At 50.1% G+C, this 22,683-nt stretch overlaps 1 protein-coding gene across 1 annotated transcript in view; it reads right to left on the reverse strand.

The window, feature by feature from the left end:
* Positions 1 to 22,683, reverse strand: part of CCBE1 (collagen and calcium binding EGF domains 1) — a 228,261-nt gene continuing 205,578 nt past the window's right edge. The window contains 6 exon segments of the mRNA XM_019463878.2: positions 1 to 361; positions 2,023 to 2,058; positions 3,020 to 3,055; positions 3,157 to 3,296; positions 8,589 to 8,709; positions 16,356 to 16,459. Coding sequence (XP_019319423.2) covers positions 128 to 361; positions 2,023 to 2,058; positions 3,020 to 3,055; positions 3,157 to 3,296; positions 8,589 to 8,709; positions 16,356 to 16,459 — 671 coding nt within the window. The 3' untranslated portion in view covers positions 1 to 127.

Below are 22,683 nucleotides of genomic sequence, written 5' to 3' on the forward strand. Positions count from 1 at the left end.
TCAAGAAATTAAGAATGTATCTTTTCTAGGTCTCCAGTGTTTTTTTTTTTTTTTTTTTCTGTATATGACTTAACTGCAGGTGAAAACACTCTTTGCTCCTCCTTTGGCATGAAGATGTTAGGATGGGCTAAGGATAAAAGTCTCTGGTGGGTCCCAAGTCTCTTGTCTCAGTTGTTTTTGGGTACTCGTCTCCAGAGCTGAAGTCCATGGCTTCCGGAGAGCTGGAAAATTCCTGAGGTAAAGGGAACTCCTCCGTTGAAGAGTGCGTCCGGTGCCCAAACACCTTCTCCTGCAGGTCAGCGATGTCATTGCGGATTTCGGCCAGTATCAGCAGCAGGAAGTCAAAAGAACCAGGGGGTCCCTGTGCACGGGGGAGGAATCAAAGCCAGAAAACCACACACTCAATCCTGTGCCAAGCCATGGCTTCCGTGGGCTCCGTGACTTGCCACTCCCCCTGCTTGGTGGCAGCTATGTGGCAGATGACTCTGTGTCCCAAATGGAGCAAACGTAACAGCTACTACAGTAGCCGGGTAGGGGGCAGGGGGAGTTCTTAAGATGGTCTTCTAATCCCTTCATCTCCCCTACGAGCTGTGGCGACACGCTCACCTCTCCTCTCCTCTAACTCTCGGCTGTCTCAAATCAAGGAACAGAAGAACTCTCCTATGTTGCCTTCCAAAGAAAACCGGGAGATACTTATGGAAGGGTAGAGCAGTGGTTAAGGGGTTGGGGTTCTGTTGGGTCTGAATCTCAGCTCTGTGGCCCGTTAGCTGGTCTCGGGCAAGTTACCCCACTTCTTCGGGGTTTCACCTCCCTATCTGTAAAATGGGGATGATAACTGTCCCAGTGTCATGGGGCTTCGTAGGGTTCGTAAGTGAGGATTTACGTGAGTTAATACACGTAAAGGGCTTAGAGCATCACAAATGCTCAAAATGTTATCTTTTAAGTAAATGAAACCGTTAGAACGTCTCTAAGGATCGTTGACTGTAATGCCACCTGACTGAAGGTGAAAGTATGCTTGTAAAGGCACCCCTTCCCCATTGACCAGGAAAGGTCCAAGGACTTCCTAATCTTTCTATCGGCTGGACTTTTATCATTACATATAGCGTTTGTTAAGCCTCAGTTTCTACATGGCGCTGTGTGGGGCACAGCAAGATAACGTGTGAACAAGCAAGGTCTGGGCTTGTTAGCGGCTTGCCGTACAATCTTTATTACCCCGCTACGTCTGCTGCTGGAGCTCCCAGAGAGAGGAATTTCATCTGCAGAGCGCTTGGTGGAGGAGAGTATTTTGACATTAACCGATGCTCGCTCGAAGGGTCACAGCTCAGACACTGCTTGGCAGCGCACAGGGGAGGGGAGGGACATCCGGGGGTGCTAAGGATGGCCAGGAGCGGACAGTTAAGAGGTGGAGGCGTTGGCATGGGAAGCCAGACCTCCCGCATCCAAGCCAAAGGCTGTCTTTTCTTCAGAAATGACACTGATCTTTCCAATAGCACGGGAGTTGCCTGAATTTTCTGCCCTTTGGATACTGACTTTCATTGCTCGCTTCCCAGACACCACGTGTATATCCCAGCTCATTTACTCTCAAGAGATCCCCAGCAGCCCTGCGTATGTCTGTACTTTTCTGGGAAGGGATGGTCCTCCGATCTGCTCGAGTTGCAGCGGCGGCTAAACTCTTACGTGTTCAGGGTTATGACGGCACCATCAGATGTTTTAGGACATACTGGGAAACAGGCTCATGGCATGCTGGTTTTTGTTTGTAACCTTAAAAGAACACCTTCCGGATAAAGATTAGCCACGATAAAAGAAAACTAAAACAGAAGAACTGTTTCAAAAATAAATGCCAACCAGCTGTTAAAGTCCTCCGTGATCGCCCTCCTAACCACCGAGTTCTGTTTAGGTAGGCTCAGTAAAGGCTGGAAGGGGCTGGCTTCGGCCGGTAAGACCAACCTGTATGTAGCCCGCCCTGAGCTACATCCCTGAGGACATTCCCCCTGGGGGAGCGGGACAGGTAGGGCTACTTACTGGCGACCCTCTGGGTCCGGGTGCTCCTCTCTCTCCCTGCAAGCAAGAAGGTCAGATTAGCTTTGTGGACAGAGACCACGTGGATGCCACCACCACCGGTCTTCTACTTAGACCCTCACCGTAACCATTGCCCTGCACAAATGACAAGTGTCCCCTATCAGGAACGAATGGGAGCTTGAAGCTCGGCTCCCGGGACCGCTCATTGGAACAGATCTGCTTGGGGCAAGTGTCTCTCATCCTGATGTCCCCCCGGGGCTGTGTATTTCCAGACCAGATCTGACACGAGGAATGCCTGTGTTCCAGGCAGTGTGTGTGTGGTGTGTGTGTGACAACTTAGAAACTTTCTAAAGTAACACACCCTGCCTTATTTGCGAGGCAGGCGGCTCTTGAAGCGAAACCCCCACTTGCACAAAATGCAGCTTTTCCTGTTCTTGACTGTGTCAAAGAATGGGGACACACCGCATAGCCCCACGAAAGAACACTGGCTAAAGAGTAAGACATGTGCTACTATGGCAACCCAGCAGCTTGTTTAAAATTTATAGGGGTGATCTTCCTTTTTTTATTACAAAATTTTTTTGAACTTTTTTTTTTTTTGAGACAGAGACCGAGCGTGAGTGGGGGAGGGGCAGAGAGAGAGGGAGACACAGAATCCGAAGCAGGATCCAGGCTCTGAGCTGTCAGCACAGAGCGCGACGTGGGGCTCGAACTCACGAACCGCGATATCACGACCTGAGCTGAGGCCGGACGCTTAACCGACTGAGCCACCCAGGTGCCCCAGGGTAATCTTTCGCAGGGATGGTTTTGGTTGTTGTTTTTGTTATCACAGGTGTTTGCTTTTTAGATGTCCTTTTCAGCTTTGGGGGGGGGGAGAGATGTGTCTCAATTTTGCTACATGCAGAATGGGGACAATAAACAGTGCTTGAGCTTTACTTGGTGCCTGCCCAATAGATTGAAAATGGGAAATCTTAAGCTTGTAAGGACCACTCATCAGACTTACCTTAGAGCCGTCTCTTCCTGGTGCACCTGGCGGACCCTACAAGACACGGGGATCTAGTTGAAGGGGAGGAAAAAAAGCACGGGACAAGAACACGCCTTCCCCAACAGCAGCAAATGGATGTCTGATAAAGTACTGACCACAGGGCCCCTCCGGCCTTGCTTAATGTGGGACAGATCAGGAGACGGTCCCATGGGTCCCATGGAGCCCCGTGGGCCGGGCTGCCCGGGAGGGCCTGGCATACCGGGGAAGCCTGGGCTCCCCTTAGGTCCTGGTGAGCCTGTAATCAGAGAACATCTCATTAGCTCCATATCCCATGAAAAGGACAAGGGCTCTGGCCAACAGGAGGGTCTGGGAGCCCTTTACAGCCATTTCTCTTTGCAATCTGCCCTGCGCCTTCTGACATCTCCACTAAGGTGCCCTATAGGCATTTTAAACTTGACGTGATCAGAATTCTCAATCCCTTATGTAATCGTTGTAGACCTTATTTCTCCGGGGGCATCTCAGTGCCTCTTCTCTGCAAGAGAATTAACAGGTTACATCGTCGTGTACCATCATAGTATAAATATAAGGTGCGTGTATATATCATAGATATATACATTGGCTATATATCAGATATAGACATATATGACTGTATCCATATATGCAAATCCACAACACGTATACTCCATACAGGTGTGTGTGTGTGTAGTTGTTTACGGATACCATTATCCTCTCAATGTCCTAAGGTTTAAAAACTGGGAGATCTCTGGGATCTGTTTGAAAACAGGAAGAAGTAAAGCCTGGACTGCGATTCTCCCACTGGCACACCTGACCAGAGCTGTACGCAGGGGCTGCCCCTTCAAGGTGGGGCTCTGCCCTCTCTGGTTTAGTTTCCTCCCCACTGCTCACACCCTGGCCCTGCATTCACCTGTGCCTACCTGCCTCGTCCCTGTAGACACCGAGGGTTTTGCTTTGTTTTCTAATTCTTTTCTGAGGCCTAAATCGACAGAGCCCTGGGAGTACGTGGAGTTTAAGAGCGAGCTACAGGACTGCTTTTGTGCCTGCTTGATAGTAATCGTATGAGGACCAGAATGTGGCCTTACTTATCGTGGAAGCTGACGGGGACGTGACCTATAGGCCTCATCTGTCTGTAGCTGTAGACACAGAGAGTTGTAAACAGCCACTCCGGCTTGGGCGGGGCTTGCGGGGGGCGGGGCCCAGTGTCTGTGACACAGTGAGGGAGAGCCTCACTGGCTCCTGGGGAGCATGGTTGCTAAGTTGTAGGGCAGCGCTTGGTGCAGACTTCACCTCTGGCCCGGATGTCAGCTGGGGTGGGGGGAGGGGGGGAAAGGGTGTAAGCTCTAGGAGAACCTTTTTTTTTTTTTAAATTGCAGTAAACGCCACATGGTATGAAAGTTACCATTTTAACTACTTTAAGATGTACACTTTAGTAATGTTAAGTACATTCACATTGTCTTGCAACAGATCGGCAGAACTTTTCATCTTGCAAAGCTAAAACTCTGTGCCTATTGCCAGCCCCTGGAAACCACTATTCTTCTTTTTTTCTTTTACATTTATTTACGAGAGACAGAGTGAGACAGAGCGTGAGTGGGGGAGGGGCAGAGAGAGGAGAGAGAGTCTGAAGCAGGCTCCAGGCTCTGAGCAAGCGTTCAGCACAGAGCCCGACGCAGGGCTCGAACCCACTAACCGTGAGATCACGATCTGAGCCGAAGTCAAAGTTGGATGCTCAACCAACTGAGCCACCCAGGCGCCCTGGCAACCACTATTCTGTTTTTGTTTTTTAAGTTTATTTATTTATTTTGAGAGAAAGAGATGGAAACAGAGCGAGAGAGCAGCACAGAGCCCAATGTGGGGATGGAACCCACAAACGGTGAGATCATGACTTGAGCTGAAAGCAAGAGTCAGACGCTCAACCGACTGAGCCCCGCCATTTTACTTTCTGTCTCTCTGAACATGACCACTTTGGATACCTCGTATTAGTAGAATCATACGGCATTTGTCTTTTTGTGACTGGTTTATTTCCCTTAGCCTAATGTCCTCAAAGTTTATCTATGTCATAGCATGCAGCGGGATTTCATTCTTTTTAAGGCTGAATAATATTCCCTTCCTGTGTATACCACATTTTTGTTTATACACTCATCCACTGATGGACGCTTGGGTAGCCTGGTTATTGTGAATAGTGTTGTCCTGTATTCAGGCATGCAAACATCTCTTTGGGATCTTGCTTTTGATTGTTTTGGATATTATACCCAGATATGGGATTGCTGGGTCATATTAGTTTTACTTTTAATTTTTTGGGGAACCCTGTGTTCCATAGTGGCTGCATTTTACGTTTCCACCAACAGTGCACAAGACTCCCCTCTTCACAGCCTCACCTACGCCTGTTCTCTTCTCTTCTTGATAGTGGCTATCCTAAGGGAGATCCTAATGGATGTAAAGTGATACCCTGTAGTTTGGTTTGCATTTCTCTACGATTAGTGATGTTGAGCATCTTTTCATATGCCTGTTGGTCGTCTGTATATCAACTTTGGAGAAATGTCTATTCAAGTCCTTTGTCCATTTTTATATCGAGTTCTTTGATTTTTTGTTGTTGAGTTGCAGGTTTTTTTCTATTCTGGATATTAACCCCTTATCAGGTGAATGATTTGCAAACATTTTCTCCCATTCTGTAGACTGCCTTTCACTCTGCTGGTTGTACCCTGTGATGCACAGCTTGTAAGTATGATGTAGACCCCTTTGTCTATTATCCCTTTTGTCATCTGTGTCACACCCAAGAAAGCTGTGCCAAATCCATCATCATGAGGCGTTTCTCCTATAATGCCTTCTAGGAATTTTATAATTTCAGATCTTACATCGGGATCTAGAATCCATTTTGAGTTAATTTTTGTATATGGTGTGAGATAAGGGTCAAACTCCATTCTTTTGCATACGGAACAATAGGAGTTTTAACCTGTTTTCAGCTGTAGACTTTATGAGGGCATGGGCCATGTCCGAATCGTCAGCACACTCGCAGAGTCCTGGGTACACACAGGCTGCTTAGTAAATGTTTCACATCAAGTGAGCACACTGAAGAGGGTGGGCTGATTGCCGTGCAATAATTATTCACCGGCGATGTCTATCTCAAATGCATACAGTAATACTTTTGGAAGATACCTAGCTAGCTCCTTCTATTGACAGACCACAGGGACAGGATGGAATAATTTTCATGCACCGGAAAACAGAGCAAGTCAAATGTTAGAGAAACGAAGACCAGGCTTTTCATATTTGGGGAAGTCTTTTCTAGCTCATAGACTAAGCCAAAGTTAAAGACAGTTAATGTTCTATCCAAACACGTTTCACCCCCTTACTCTCAATGCTGGTTCTAAGCACATCTTGAAAGAGTTTATCTGAGAAATGGACCAGATTCCTCCTGTAACTAAATTCTTCAACTCCAGTAGCACAAGGAAAGGCCAGAATAACATTTTGCCTTCATTTTCCCAATCAATGAACTTCAGAGATCACTGTATGTCAAGGGTCCTTAGGATGTGGGGCTTTGATGTGCAAATGGAAGCACCTTATACATAACTGTGGGGGCCACAGAGCAGCAGCCATCAAAGTCAAAGGTTTCCAATCCACCGTAGTTGCCAATGTTGGCGGCCCAGACTGTGATTTATCGTTAGCCTCGGGACTGGACTTCTAGTTATGGGTAAGAGAAACCTTATAATCTCTCTGGCTCCCCTGATACATTTCAATGGAGGGCATCACAAACTGATGCAGGGGTGAGCAAGAAGAATTGGAGGCACACAGCAAGGGCATAGTCCATTGCTAAAGTCACTCCTCGGTTACTCACTGCTCCATCAAGGACCCTGGACAGCTCAAACTGTGTTAGAAATCAGATGGCAGAACTGGAAAGGAGGGCTAGTAAGTCATTCATGGAGAAGAAAGCCAGCCAACAGTTCTCTTGTTTCTACTTCATTTGTCCTTGTTGGACTGATACATAGACTGGTCTTCCAGTCTATGAACTTCCTCCAGGGAAGCAGAGCAAGAGCACTGGCTTAGAGAAGGGTGGAGAGCTCTGTGCTAGGAATCAGTTCGTAAGGAGACCCACATCTACTTAGACTCAGCAAGAGGCTGCCTGTGGGAGGCATCTGGAGAAAACTCCACCATGGCCCAGAGTACCTCAGGTCAAGGGGATGAACAAGAGGGTAAACCACAGTCCTGGACTAGTTCTTGCTCCTTGTACAGACTGAGGCCCAGGGTACGTATATTGGGTAGAAACCAGGCGATTAAGATATAAGTGGAAAGGAAAACATGTAAACAGTCTGGAAAGAATTTTGAGCCTTTGTTCTTGCTGAGATTCCAACCTATAATCTGCCCACGTCCTTCCGGGTCGAACAAACCCTACAAGGCCTTTCATGTCCAGGTCAAACCCGAGTCCTGGAGTCACGGGAGGCCACAGTGGTCTCTCCCTTCCATAAGCTCCCACGGTGGGAAGCCCCTGTTCACTTACTCAGGGGCATGCAGATACTGTTTTGTTCTATTGGCTTTTGCTCTTTGTGTCTCGTCTTTCTCATTAGAATGCCAGGTCGCTCCTAACATCTAGCACACTACTAAGTGAGGATAATCAGGGATAAGACCCTCCATGGTTTAGAATCATCTGCTAACACTCATGTCATTTCCTTTATTGGTGCGGAAAAAATTCTGTTGATCTGTCTATGGAGGGACTCACGATAAAATACAAAACGCGATGTAACTATTTTTCGAAAGTTCTCGTTGTGTATTTCCTGATGGAATGATGGGACGTTTAGGGTTTTCTTCAACTATAAGGGTGAATCTCCAAAACAATACGCTGAATGCAAGAAGCCAGATAAAAAGCACACCCGTGATGAGATTCCACTGCTCTGAAGTTCTAGAACAGACAAAACTAGTGACAAAAGCAGGTCAGTGGTTGCCTACAGTTGGGGACATGGGCGTAAACTGCAAAGGGACACAAGGGAACTTTGTGGGGTGATGGAAATAATCTATGTCTTGATACAGTGATAGGGTGCTGACTAGTAAGGGCTTGATATAGGACGTATACATTTGTCACAACTCGTTGAACTGTGATTACAGGGGTACGTTTTACTGTATATAACTGTACCTCAATGAAGTTGACTTACAAAAAATATATAGATACAAAAAGAAACACAGATGTGCGCGTGTTCACAAATAACAGGGGAAAGAGGAAGAACGAGGTTAAGAATAAGATGTGGCCCTAGGGGTTCCTTACCCGATTCTATTCTTGTACGTTAACATGAGAAATAATTCTTCCTTTTGTTTCTCTGTAACTTAACATGATCTCTAAGAATCTTACCCAAGCCGAGGACAATGACCTTTTTCTCCCAGATTTCTCCTGGTTGTGAGGGTTTCTCAGGCTCGAGGACCCAATCCCCCCCCAGGCTTCTTATCACACTGGTGTGGGAGCTCCCTGGACCCCTGCCGGGGCCCTCACCCATGGAGTCTGATCTGTGTCCAGCCCGCATTCGTGGCAGCTTCTGGCAGGTCTTGGCTGGTGGCTCCCTCCCCCTCCCTGACCCTCCCCAAAACTCACCAGGAGGGCCCTGGCCCCCAGGCAGCCCAGGAGGTCCTGGAAGGTAGGCATTTGACGCCAGCACTTTGTTGCCAGTGATGTACTTGCCCGGGTCGGCAGCACTGTTGGGGAGCAGGGCAATCTGTAAAAAGAAGACGATCCTCGGTCAGGAAGCCATGGCCCCACTGCCAGGGAGATTGTTCATATTTGTGTGTTCACAGAGGCTGCAAATCCTTTTTGCAGTAACTTCCCTCCACGAGTTAGAGCTCCTGGATTCCCCCGCTTTGAGTGAGAGCTCAGACGGGCTGTAGAGATCCCTTTCTAACCCACCCAGAGGCCTTCCCGTGAAAATGACTCCTATGAGATCACTTGGCTGGTTAGTGGATAAACCTGGATAGGCGCCAGATAGCCGAGATGTGATCATTAGACTCATTACTTGAGTCTTCAATTTGTTAATTACTTTACTTAGTACCTACCACGTGCCAGGCCCTGTGCTTGGTTCTAATGGTGACAATGGCGATTGAGAAGGGTCCCCGCTCTTAGAGACCCCTCAGCCTAGGGAGCCAGGACCGAGAAGGTGGCTTAAGGTTCACCTGCACGCTCAGGTGTTTGGGAACCAGTGGCCAACAGTGACTGTGATGGAAAAAATAGGTCCACAAAGGTTTTGGCATGCCCACCTTCGAAAGGGGGAACCTAATTTCCACCCTCGGAGCGTGTGCTGTGCTTAGAAACTCATGTCCAATGACTAGAAAATGGCGGAAGGGATGGTGTGTAACTTCTGAGATGAGAGCATAAGATGCACCATGGCTTCCTCTATGGTTTCCCTCCTGGATTTCAGGCAGCTCATTCCAGGGGGAAGCCAGAGGGGTCACCCAGACAAATGACCTTCACGTTCCCTGAGATCAGGTAGGCTGCGTGAATCCGTGAGACCTTCGGGGAGAACTGGATGCTCTGATTCTCCATTTCCTCACATAAAAGGGAACACCACCACCCACCTTTAGGGCTGTGGGGATTGAACAGGAAATGGAGGTTAGGTGTCCACCACAGGACCCGGACCATACTAAGTGCTTGATAGATGTTAGTTCCAGTCTCTCTTTTTCAAGAAGCTAATTTTGGGGTGCCAAGTCAGGTGGAGAAAGGCTCATTTATGAGGGTCAGAGCTATCCCTTCCAGAAGATTTACTCTGGAGTCCCGTAGAAACCAGGTATTTCTGAGATTTTTCTAGAACACGTTACATTCATCCCCATGTCCTCCCAGAGGAGGCTCTGCTTGGAAACCCAGAGCACAACACAGGCCAGGAGAAGGCGCATGGCAGGGCTCATCGCTAGCCTTGGAATGCTCTAGACGCGCTACATCCATCTTTGGATCTGAGCTTTTGAGAGAGGTACCGACCATCGCTGCATAGTCAGAGGTGGCCAGCTCTGTGCCCTGTGAGGTCCAACATCAGCACAGCAAATGCAATTAAAAATTGTACAACGTTCTTCCTCTGAGGCTCGTTATCAACCCTGAACTATGACTTTTGGGCGCACAAAACAACAAGGTGCTCTGCCAGTTGCTGCCTCCTGGTGTTGCCCTCTGGGCACAGGCTTTCCATGTAGGGAGAGGATTTGGATGACCTCGATCTTGGGAGTCTTTTCCCTTTCCACCTTCATGGGCAAGTCACCCTTTCTCACCTCCTATTTCCTTCCTCAGGGATTTCCACCCATTTCCAAGAGACTACAGCCCTCTCTCTGGTCAAGTTCTGATGCAGCAGAGTGAAACCCTCTGTCAGTGAGGCCACACAAACCACCCTAAGACTTCAGGGCCTGCACGTGTCTTTAACAGTAAGGAATGAGGGCGCCTGGGTGGCTCAGATGGTTAAGTATCCGACTTCAGCTCGGGTCATGATCTCGCGGTTCACGGGTTCGAGTCCCGCCTCGGGCTCTGTGCCGACAGCTCGGAGCCTGGAGTCTGCTTCGGATTCTGTGTCTCCCTCTCTCTCTGCCCCTCCCCTGCTCATGCTCTGCTTCTCTCTCTCAAAAATAAACATTTAAAAAGTAAAAAAAATAAATAAATAAATAAGGAATTCACTATCAGGGGTTAGGGCACCTGGCTCGACAGTAACAGAATAAAAGATGATCATGAGATATTGAGCCCCGAAGCCTAGGCCTGCGGGGAGAGTAGGAGCTACAAAATGCATCTACTAAATCACCACTGAGAGATCAGGAGGTGGACGGTAGGCCTGGGAAAGGTTTGCTGTCCAAGATGACCTCATCTGGCTTCAGAAGGTCCTTGGTCTCCTGCACTCGTGTCCACTTCTGAGCATGGAGGCTTGGGAATACTTAGCACGTCCGTGATGAAAGAGGACTCTGATGGGGACCCCTGGCCGAGGTCCCCTTCTCCCGCCGGAGAGCCGCTGGGTGGGGGGCTGGCTCGATCCAGTTTAAGAAACTGATGATTCTTCTTAGTCATGGAGACGGATGTTCTTGCCAATGGAGGAATCCAGTATCAGTGAAAAGCAAACATCGCAACATAAGGTTTTTACTTTTATCCGATATGTCTCATGGAGAACAAATTCTTTTGGCTCCTTTGCAGGGCGACTCCCTAATACCGCATCCTAATAGCTTCTTAATAGAAGCATGTGCAATTTTTCTAAAAGGCAAGTTCATGGGAAACCCCTGCAAGGTTTCGGCTGTATCCCTGCAGCCTGGTGTGAAGAACAAGCGGGGCCAAGAGGTTCAAGGTGTTGCTCCCGCTCAGCGTCCCTCACAGCGCGGGGCAGGCTCTCCTGCGGTCAAGGTCCTGTTCTGCTTCAGCTGCCTTAGGGGACCCATGTGAATCCGGGATGCTCCCCCGTCTGGAACTTCCCCAAAGAACTTGAGGTTCTTACTGAAATCTATCCAGCTCTGGGCAGGAGGATGTTCAGAGGACAGGGAGTTCCAAGAAGCATCAACAACGTCTTTCAAAGAGTCCCCTCGATATCCTTAGCATTTCCGAGCACATCCCAGGATGCTTGGCAGTCCCCTACCTAGTATTCACATCCTTGGGTAAGGACAGCCGTTAAGGGTCCACGAGCTAGGAGATTCCTGACCACTCACTGCCCTCCTCCATGCCTTGAGAAGACCCAGTGTTCCCTGAAAAATGCAAACAATGACCCCCGTGATCATCACTCAGAAGCCAGTGGGGCCAACCATAAGAATTAGAATATTGCGCAGTCTGAAAGTCAGTTTTTTGTTTTTTTTTTTAATCAGGACTCGTGATTCAAAGCCCTCACCAGGACGCTACTGTGATCTAGGGGTTTCCAACGGTGCTGGTGTCACTGGGTCATGGCCAGATACCACTCCAACCTGCAAACGTGGGCCTGTCACCCTGGCGTGGAACGGGAGGGAACCAACGAGTGAGGGGAATTTAGAAGCAAATCTACCGTAACTAGGGAACAGCCAACACTGGCAGCTGAAGGCTGGTCCAATGTTATTATCTGCTTCCGAGAGGAAAACCGAAATGTGGATCACATCTGTGGGCTTTGGCATTAGGCAGAGTTAGGTCTCAGTCTCAGCCCTGCTACTATTTTTCCCCGGGGGATCTCCCCATCTACCAAATGAAGATTGTTAACATCCCCCTGAAAGGCCTGCTGGGCACGTGAAGGGGACGATGTCTGGCTGTGTGACTTTGGGCGAGTCCTTTCTCCCTTCCCCGTTCGCACCTCCACGCCTACCAATCGAGAGGCCTGGGCCAGATGATCACCCTTTGGATTTACAGTGTTGTAAGCAAGCCTGGAGGACGAGATCTGTATGTCCAGCTCTCTCTGCTCCCTTGTAGAAGTTGTGAGTTGACCCAATAAATGTCAACCTCCGCTTCCTGGCTGATCTCCGGCTGGGTGATTACATTCTGGCTCCCTCGGCTCCCCTACACGTCAGCAGGATGAGTGGGAAAGTAAGGGTGCTAGAGTTTTGGAGGCAGATGTCCAGGGTCCCTGGTGTGACTTGTTGCAAAAACACAGCGGAGGACTGGCTTGTGGGATGCAGGTATGTGTGAAGGTCATGGTAATGACAGAGGAGTGTCCATTTCTCCTAGATGCCAACCAATGGAATCGTGAATATCGTTATCTTGTATTAGCCTTTGTGATAAGGTATCTACACTTCATAGAGCTGTTGGTACGAGTCAGGTAGATGCTGTCTGTGCAGCACTTTGTGAGGATATACAATTAACATTGTTTACTGGGTAACCATTTATAAAGCTCTAAGTGGCAAATACCATTTTAAGTCCTTTATAAATGTTAACTTATTTGATCATCATGAAAACAGAAACATTGTTGTGCCTTTTTAAAACATTTTTTAATGTTTTTATTTTTGAGAGAGAGAGAGACAGACAGACAGACAGACACAGAGCATGAGCCGGGGAGGGCAGAGAGAGACACACACAGAATCTGAAGCAGGCTCCAGGGTCTGAGCTGTCAGCACAGAGCCTGACGCGGGGCTCAAACTCACAAACTGTGAGATCGTGACCTGAGCCAAAGTCAGATGCTTAACCGACTGAACCACCCAGGTGCCCCTGCTGTCCCCTTTTAATAAAAGTGAGGCACAGAGACGTTAGGTAACTTACCTAGGGTCACACATCCGGCATGTAGCAGGGCTAGGATTTAACTTAGCCAACACGGTTCTGGAATCTGTGCTCCTAACCACTACATCAAGCCGCCTCTCTCAATATTACCAGTGATATTCTGCAAAGCAATCTACAGTCACTTTAGTATGGATTAGTCTTCTCAACATCCTGAGAAGACCCATTTTGCAGAGCAACTAGATCAAGGTAGCAGAGGAAGTCACAACTGATCGAGAAGCCAGTTAGTCCCCCAGCACCAAGGGCGGCACTAGGATGAGCAAATGCAGACCTCGGGCTGCAAATGTGCGCACGCCTCTGAAAACGCGCGGACCTGTAACTTCTGAGGCTCTGACTGGCTGCCCCCCTCCGCCTGGCAACTGGGGTTTGACCTGTGCCACTGGCTTGATTGCCCAGAGGAAACACTTTACAGAGGCAGGATTTCATTCCACACCGTCTCGTATTTCCTCACTTCCCAGCCCACCATAGGGCACAGCAGGTGCTCACCAACCCTTCCTGAGCTCACGATTCACGCTTTTCTCAACTGCCCTGCCGCAGCGTGGATCTCCAATCAAATAGTCCCTGCAGCAGGAACACAAGGGGCTTCTAAAAACCTGACTCCTTGCCGCGGATTTTCCCTCAGTGCTCTCACGGGCCTGGCACCCCCTCTACGAGTTAAATGATGGGTATTTTACTTCATCCCTAGTCTCCCTTTTTAGCCAAAATCAGCTTTTTCCTTTTTCTCCCAAACCGAAGAAGAAATGAGGAAGCTGGGGGCACTGATGTCTGCACACAATTTGGAAAACCTTTTAAGGGGAAAATAAAAGCACAGAATCCGGAAAACCCACGAATCTGTATCTTAGCAAGTTATTATAAGGCAAGCACCTTTTTAATGAAACCCTAAGTCAAAAAAACAGAACTTGGCCAGTCATCAGAAGTCACCCTTCATGTGCTCCGACCCAATCAGTTTCATTCCCCTCCGCCCCAAGTGACCGCTATTCCTTATCGTAATCACTTCCTGTGTCTTAAAAATAATCTCTCGCCTACCCACGCACGCCCACCTGCTACGGTTTAGTCTTGTTCATTTTACCAAAATGACGTGTCTTTTCGGTTTCTTTTAACCTTCAGGTCGTCGCCCCACCTCTTTCTTTTCCTGACAATTTACCCATCAGAGAACCCAGGGCACTCCCCCTGGCGAGTCTCTGCAGCTGGGGTTTGGCTGACTACACCCACGGGGCAGTTCGGCACGTCTGCACCCTATTTTCTACCGTGGCCTTGACATCCAGTACCTACCTCTCGGCCAGCTGATTTGGGGAGAGGTCCTACGCTCTTTCTGAAAGAACACGCGGCCTCGGGAGTAGTGAGATGAAGTGAAAACCAACCGATGATCCCGCCGCCGGTGCAGGAGCAGGAGTCTGGCCTGCCTCTCGGGCAGTGACTTCACCTGTCCGCGGTTCGCCGCACCTTTCTTGCACAGGCACAAATGGCGCCCTGGATGGAAGCCTGCTTTGGAAACCGCAGGATGCCGCCCCTTCCAACAGGCGCCTTTTAAAAGGAGTCGCTCCTCTTAACGTTCTTTGAATGTCAGCATTAGCTTCGACTTGTCACAATGTGTGTGCAGAGTTCAGCATGAGATGGATCAACCGCTGTCCGACCAACTGCACGTGAGTTACCAGAGCACTAAGTGTGTGAGAGTTACCACATGAGAGTCCCTGCAGTACTAAGTGCATGCAAATTATTGCCTGAGTTACTGGACTACTAAGTGTATGAGTTACCACGAGTTACTGGCGTACTAAGTATTTGAGAGTTAACCTGCGAGTTGTCAGAGTACTAAGTGCACGCGAGTTACTGGCGTATTAAGCGTGTGAGAGGTACCACGTGAGTTGCCGAAGCACTAGGAAGTACTTGCTCTTGGATTTGTACGAGCTCTACAACAAGGCCTTTAAAGGTGGTGGGTATTGCGACACAAAATTTTCAACTCTTCAGATATTTCTTTCACAGAACGTACATTTCATGAAAGCCACGGAGCCCGAGGGAAAGCCGGATACTGATTTAGCCAACTGCGTTTCTGAACAACGTGGGAGATTTCGTCGCCCTGTTCTCAAGATCGTCCAGGCTGGAAAACAAATTTCCCTACGGTTTTCGGATTTTTTAACTACCCGGGAGAGGAAGCAGAGTGTAGCTTTAGGTCTTGAGATGCTGAGCAACTCCTCCCCGCAAGCCCAGTCCTCTGTGCAACACAAAGTTTCTTCCGTGAGCCCTTTTTTGGATTTGCTCGGTAAATATTAACATCAATCCAGGGTTAACCTGAGAATGTGTGTGGGATGCATTTCTATCTCTGTGTTTACGTTGCTACACTTACAAAGTGTTCTGCTGGTTCTCCCTATTGGGTCAGAGGCCACTTGGGATCGTGATTACAGGATATATAAACAGATCCTCGTTTGTTTCAGCAGCATTAGAGCGATTTCTGAGCCGCTGACAAGTTGGAGAAATCGACCGACCTTAGATGTAATAAATAGCATTGATCTGGGTCCAGGACAGTTGTTCAAGAAATCAGGTCACTAGATCCATCACGGGGCCATTACTCACAGCATAACCAACGTTACTAGAAACCTGATATTCTCTGAGGCATGTGTGGCAGCCTTTTGTAAAATGAGTCAATCCTCATTCTTGTTGACACGAGGTACCCAAACAGCTATTTTCCAAGGTGACGCAGCCCAGACAAAGCACGGGCCATAGCTTTTAAATGTGAAAAAATAAAGCTGCTACAGAAATTCATCGTCAGCTTGTGGAAGTTTCTAGACAGGACGCTCTCTATCGTAAAACGTAGTCGACACGTTAGACAGAGTAAAGCTGGGTGAGTCTGTCCCAGGACCACGTGTCTGGACGTGGTTCGTTTGACCCAAAGTTGCAACAATCCTAGCTCTTCCTGCCTACGTCTTCGCCACGTGCCCCTTCCTCGCGGCCTGCTGTACCAGTCACCTCATCAGTCCCTTCCTTGCCTCGGCCGTCCTGTCGCCCTCTAGCTGTCAGCCCGGAGGGTGGGCGGGCAAAGCTAAGTCCAACTCCAAACCCAGCTGGCACCAGCCCCAGTGAATGCTCAAGGCAGTCGGGGGCGACACCTTCTTTGCTTACTGCTTCTAAACATTCTTCGTCTTTACCTGCCCGGAGTCCTCTTTTTATGCGGCTGCTTCTACCGTAACAGGCACGTACCTTCTGCTTCAGCTGCAGCACCGTCTGCTTCATCTGGAGAAACTCAGTGCACGTAGCACAGCAGGTTTTGGCCTCCACCGCGTTCTCAGACTTCTCGTCGTGCCCTGTGGGAGGAGGCGGGCTCAGGTCGGCTTGGGAGGCTGGAGGACCCCCAGACCCAGAGAGACAGCATAGCAAAGGGCAGTCCCAGGGGGATCGGCTGGCAGCGGGGGCGTGCGAGGGAGAGAGGCTGGCGATTTTACAGTGCTCAGGTCACTGACCGCACATTCGGGTCAGGGGAGAGACAGAGACACCCCTCTGCCCCGCCCCCCCCCCCCCCAAAAAAAACCCTCTGGATTCAGCCGTTCTCATTCAGGCAGCCCAGCATCTTCCTCTTTCACGCGTGAACGCGTGAACCATGGCCCTTTTATCAGTGCCTTTCAGGAGGTGGGATCTGCCAATGTGACATGAGTCACATTCCCACCCATCCAAGGGCCAACATTTCACCTGCTGTAAGTTATCCTCCAAGCTCAGGCAATGGGACTCTCGTGCAGGGCTCACAAAACTGGTCTCTAAAAACCCTGACAGTCCAGCTGTTTGAACTGAGCACAGGCCAGGTGCGTGTGTGTGTGCGTATGTGTGTGTGTGCATGTCAGTCACAGATCAGGGCTGCGCACCCACCCCAGGGAGATGTGAGGCCAGGATGGAAAACGTGCCAGGTGCTCTGGACACACCTGCCTGGGGTAAAATGGGACAGGCACCGGGGAAGGCAGTCTGGCTGTCCACCGGAAGGGTCCCAGTGCTGTCTCGTAGAGCATTAGAAGCTCCAAGAGCTCTTCGTGAAATTGTATTTGGGAAAGAAAGAATGGGTGACTTGAACAGTGACGTGGTCAAACATTCACCCCCAAATTCACCCAACTCTCAGCTTACGGGCATTAAAATGGGCTGCACAAGCCTGCATGGTGGGGTGGGGGGGGGGGAGACTGGCTACCAGAGGTCATCTCGCTGAGATGAGTGGGTGCAGACCACCAAGCTGTGTGTGAAAGGTGTCTGTGGGACGAGAGGGTGTGTGAATATGGGGTCGGGTAGGGCACTTTGACACCCAGGGACAGGCAAACGTGCCGAGCTCAGAAAGCCTTTGGGGTTGGGCTGGGTGTGCAGAGAACCACCACGGCGATCTAGAACGCAGCTGGGGTCCCTCTAAGTCCCTTCTCGTCCTTCTAGGCTCGTGTACTTTTATTATTCCCCTCTTCTGGGAAGCCCTCTTTGCTGCCTCCATTCACGGAGACCCATCAGCTATCAAGACCCAGTTCAGATGTACCATGAAGCCTGTCCTCCCTCTCTACAGAGATACCACAGTCCTGAGGTCAGGCAGCATGTTCTGGACTTCTCTGCAGAGTGGTTCCCAGCACCGGAGTGTAAGCCACCTGAGGACTGGAATTGCCCATAGCTCACACAGTGGCTGCTCAAAAAATATTTGTGAAATAGCGTGCCATAGGCTGAACTGTTTTCCTGCCAAACTTCGTATGTTGAAGCCCTGATCCCCAGTGCCTCAGAATGTGACCTTATTCAGAAACAGGGTCATTGCTGACGTAATTAGTTAGGATGACATCATATGGTCACAGGCCGGGCCTGGAATCAATGTGACTGGTATTTTTTAAAATTATTTTTTTAAGTTTATTTTTGGGGGGGGGGGGCAGACAGACAGACGCTGGTATTCTTACAAAAAGGACAACTCAGGACATGGAGGCACACCCAGGGGCAGCACCATGTGAAGGTGAAGGCAGAGATCAGGTAGGTTCAGCAGGAGCCAAGGAATGCCAAAGACCGAGGGCAAACCCCAGAAGCAAGGAGAGGGGCACGGGGCAGGGAAACAGCCCCGCCGACACCTTGATCTCAGACTTGTAGCCTGCAGAACAGACATCATACATCTCTGCCCTTTAAGCCACCTAGTTGGTGGCTCTCTATGGCAAACCTGGGAAACAGATGGCCGCCCTGGGCGTCAGGAGAGCCCCACGCTCACACGAACCTTGTTCACCAAGCCCAGCTGCTTTCTCCAACGGGGTCAGTCCCCTGCTCGGTGATCTACGTGGTGGTGGGCGTTTCTGCTCTTTGGGAGGTGGGGTGGGCCTTGGGGGGGGGGGCAACATGGCAACTAGCACAGGCAGCATAGCAGGGGGCGGCTCAGAGCTCACCCATCACCCCCCGCCCCCGGTCCCTGCCCCTCACAGAAGCCTGAGGCTTGGAGCGCCCCTGCTTGGAACACACTTCTCAAGCCAGCGAAGCAGTGCTCAGTCTCTAAGTTACCAAAAGCAACCTCTAGCTTAGGTTTTGAAAGACTGGGAGATGCACGTGAATCCACAGGAAGGTGGCAGTCTTTTTTAATGTCATTTTTTAAATGTTTATTTTTGAGAGAGTGTGCCTGGGGGGGGAGGGGCAAAGGGAGGGGGACAGGTGATCCAAAGCAGGCTTGGCACGGACAGCAGGGAGCCCGATGTGGGGCTCGAATTCATCACCCTCAAGATCATGGCCTGAGCCGAAGTCAGCCATTCAACCGACTCAGCCACCCAGGTGCCCCTGGCAGTCTCTTTTTGAATCCACCTACGTGTATGTGATGTAACGGGCCACCTCGTCAATTCCCACGTCCCATGCTAACCGTCCTATCAGTGACTTCCCCACCCGCACGGCCAGTTCGTACGCTTGGGGAATGATGTGGACCCACGTTAGAGCTGTGTAATAATGAGCGAGTTAGGAGGAGGACGGAGGTCTTTGCTTGGAGGTGGCAAAATGGAACGGTTAAGAGCAAGGCCTCCACGGCGCTACTGTCCTGGCTCCACAGCCCAGCTCTGTCGAGGACTAGCTGAGGAATCCTGGGCAAGTTATCCGGCCTCGGTGAGCCCCAGTTTCCTGAACCACAGCATCGGAAGGATACTACGGTGATGAGCGAGGGGAGGTCTGTGCACGAGCTGGCACAGAAGCTGTAAGAAACAGGAGAGGGTGCCTGGCTCAGTCTTCGGACCCCTCCAGCCCTTTGCTTCCTTTCGCCTGGTAGTCCCAGGATCCTCGAAGGACAGAAATTAACGCAAACAGGACGAGGGAAAACCGACATCCGGTGACTTTCTGGAAGCCATCTCGCAAGTCCGCTGACGTAGGCTATTGGAATTGGGGTATCCCGAATCGGAGCCCGACGCCTTTTCTGCAAATCAGGCAATTTCCTCTGGGCTCTTTAGCCACGTTTAATGTACCCATTTACAGTCCCACTTGCTTACAGAACTTGAACTCATGTGAGGAGAGCCAGTTACTTCGATCAGTCTTCAGCATAAAAGAGCAACACGAGGGCATTTCCACGCAAGAGAGCACTTGGTGGTGAAGGCCTGAAGCCTGACCAACTCTGGGCGTGCTGATGGCCGAGAATGGTGGACCCCGGCATAAAGAGATGACCCCGGCTGCAGGTTTATTCGGTCTGTTAGTACGGAAGGACGGCTGGAGCACATCCTCTCTGCCTACCTAGCATCCATCCATTCCAGCCCTTCTACTGGCCAATTCATACAGTCTCGTCCCTGCTTCCCATCCATTTCCCTCTCCCATCCACCTGTCTGTTCATCCATCCATTTACCCATCCCTCCCTCTCTCCCTCTTATCCACTTCCGGAGCATCTGCTACTCGCCAGGCCGCGTGACGCCGTGAGGATGCAAAGCAATCGAGGATGCCCAGTTAACAATTTGTGATCCGCCTTTGTAAGGAACCAGCCCTGCTGGAGAGCCAGGCCGCCGCGAACAAGAGTTAGAAGCCCGTCTTTCCATTTCTGCTTCCATATACTCCGCTGAATTTTCCAAGTGCCGGTGTGATGAAGGCGACTTGGTATTTTCACAAGGAGAGTAAGCCTCCCTACCAGGTTCTAGACTCTATTTAGATCACAGTTTGGTTCGATCTTTCCTTTCCAGATAAGGAAACGTAACTTGCTTCAGGTCTCCCTGTGTACACAGGCTGGGGACTTGAAGGTTCCGAATGTGGCATCGGGGGGATGCGGTGAGCCTGGTGTTGGGAGTTGCGTTTAGAACACCCGAGAGCTCTCTGCCAGGCGGAGCCCAGGACAGTGGTCGTCGTGTGACTGCTGGGCCAGCAGCAGCATGTAACCTGCTCTCAGAAATCTGAAATCCTGGGAGCAGGTCCTAGTGCATAGCTCCATCAGAGTCCTCCGAGGGACCCTGAAGCACCTGCCTGTTCAACCATCACCACTCCCGGGGATGAGCTCTGCCGAGGGACTTTCACCTGGAAAACGCCTGGTCTGTTCTCTGTCCCTTTGTGTAATTATCAGAACACAGACCTCAAGATGGACTCTGTCCAAAGGATTTGTCAATCTTCTACAGACAGGGACTGACACAGTAGCAAGGAGCCCAGGCTCTGGTGGAGGCAGATGATCAGAATTTGGATCCCGAGGCTGCCACTTTGTACCCTGTGGGTTGGTGGCCACAGCTGCCGGGCACATTCCTCAAATAATAAAATGACAAAAGCCTCGATCACCTCGGTTGCTTTGGCATCAATGAAGTGACACCTGTAAGTTCCTAGAACAGGGCTCAGTACAGGGCAAGTGCTCCATAAATATTATCGGTAGGAAGTTCCTTACAAAATAACAGTTCCTTACATCACCCTTTGGAAGGAGCTCTCAGATGGTCTGAAGATAAATTAATTGCGTGTGTAGGCCTGGAGCATGCAGTCTGTTCTGAATTGGGGCTCATCTGTCCCGCAGTTTGTCAAATGTGGAGCTAAAACCATCCTGTGCGTGCGTTAACGATTCATTTAGAAGTCTGAGTAGACATCTCTGATTCTGCATGTTTTCAGACCTCTCAATTCACGCTGTGGTCACCGAACATCCCCAACTGTGAGCAGCCCCTGTCAAGGGAGGGGTTACTTAACATTTTGCTCCAACCAGTTCAGGCTTTAAAGGTGCATTATTATTGATTAGCCACATGGGGGCATGTAGCTCTAATTTTTACTACTGTCGGCGATACACATCGTAAGCATTAGAAAGAAGAATATCTCAAGAAACCCAAGGGAAACTAGAGAATGTTCCCAATATGGCTCATGTGGGCAATGTCACAAGCCAACGGAGGTTTGTTTTGAAAAGCTGATTGTGCAGATTTGGGCCCTGGGCAGCCGGTCTCCACCCTGCTGGCACGTGATAACCACCTGGGGGAGGGGGAGGGGTTAAAAAAAAATACCACTGTGTTGCACCCCACCCATCTGGGGGTTGCAGCAAGGGAACAGGGTCCGCAATGTTTAAAGCTCCCCGGGTGGAACCACTGATCTATGGATTAAGTGGAGCTTGAAAGTTACATGAAACACCTGGCCGTCCCTGACACTCTGAACTGTAATAAGGGACGCCGGGGGTCCCGCAGTCAGTCTATCAGAAAGTAAACACAAGTGGAAAAATAGAGCAGTAAGCTAATTACCACAGAGCCACCGTGTCCTTAAATTTGCCTCCCCATCGGTGCTACACAGACTCCCTGGGGTGTCTGAACCGGCCCGCCATTCTTGTCTGGTAGGCAGACGGCTTGTGTCACCGTGCCTGTGTGTACACGGCCACCCTTCAACCGGCAGGGGCAGTTTCGAGGCTGCCCCCTTCTGCTCTCCACACGCTTTTCTAAGAGTGAGCTGAGGCTGTGTTTGACTTTTAAATTCCTCCGGCTATAACATCGCAGACATGGGACGAGGCGAAGGAAGAAAAAAAAAAGGGGGGGGGGATGGGGAAAGGAGATTTTAGATCACATGTGTTTATACCCAATGATTATTATCTCTTCATGAAAAAAACTTAACCATGATGAAATATTCGTTTTGTTAATTAGTCCACAGCAGATGAAGCTGCTTAGACTGGCTGTGCTGTCCCAGACGCAGGGCTCATCCGGCTAACTTTCCCCGTCGCTGGGCCAAATATCTGGATGTTCGTTATTCATCTTTTAGATACCGTAAGGAAAGTTCTCGGTTGAGGTGTCGAAGCTGGCCACGCCGCTGAGCTTTGGCACTCGCACAGATGGAGGGCAACGCGGTGAGGACTGAAGGGCTCACGGGGCCGGTCGGGCTCAGATTACTTATGCTGCATCGCAGCAAGTTATGGAAAAGGTGAGGGAGGGCAAGAGGGGCTTCGGGGCTCACCCAGTCCCACACTCTTGTCTTCCTACACAGCAGGAAGCCGAGGCCCGGGGCCTGCCCCGCGACACTCCGCGGTTGATACTGAAGCAGCTCCGGGCCAGCTCCCCCGGCTTCCAAGCCAAGGAACTTTCCACGGCATCGCGGTGGTCAAAGAGACGCAACCGGGGTGCTTGTTTTCGCTGCCAGAACCATCAGGGCC

This window comes from Panthera pardus, unplaced genomic scaffold, assembly GCF_024362965.1.
Source record: "Panthera pardus isolate Hobbes unplaced genomic scaffold, ASM2436296v1 HiC_scaffold_15, whole genome shotgun sequence".
NCBI lineage: Eukaryota > Metazoa > Chordata > Mammalia > Carnivora > Felidae > Panthera > Panthera pardus.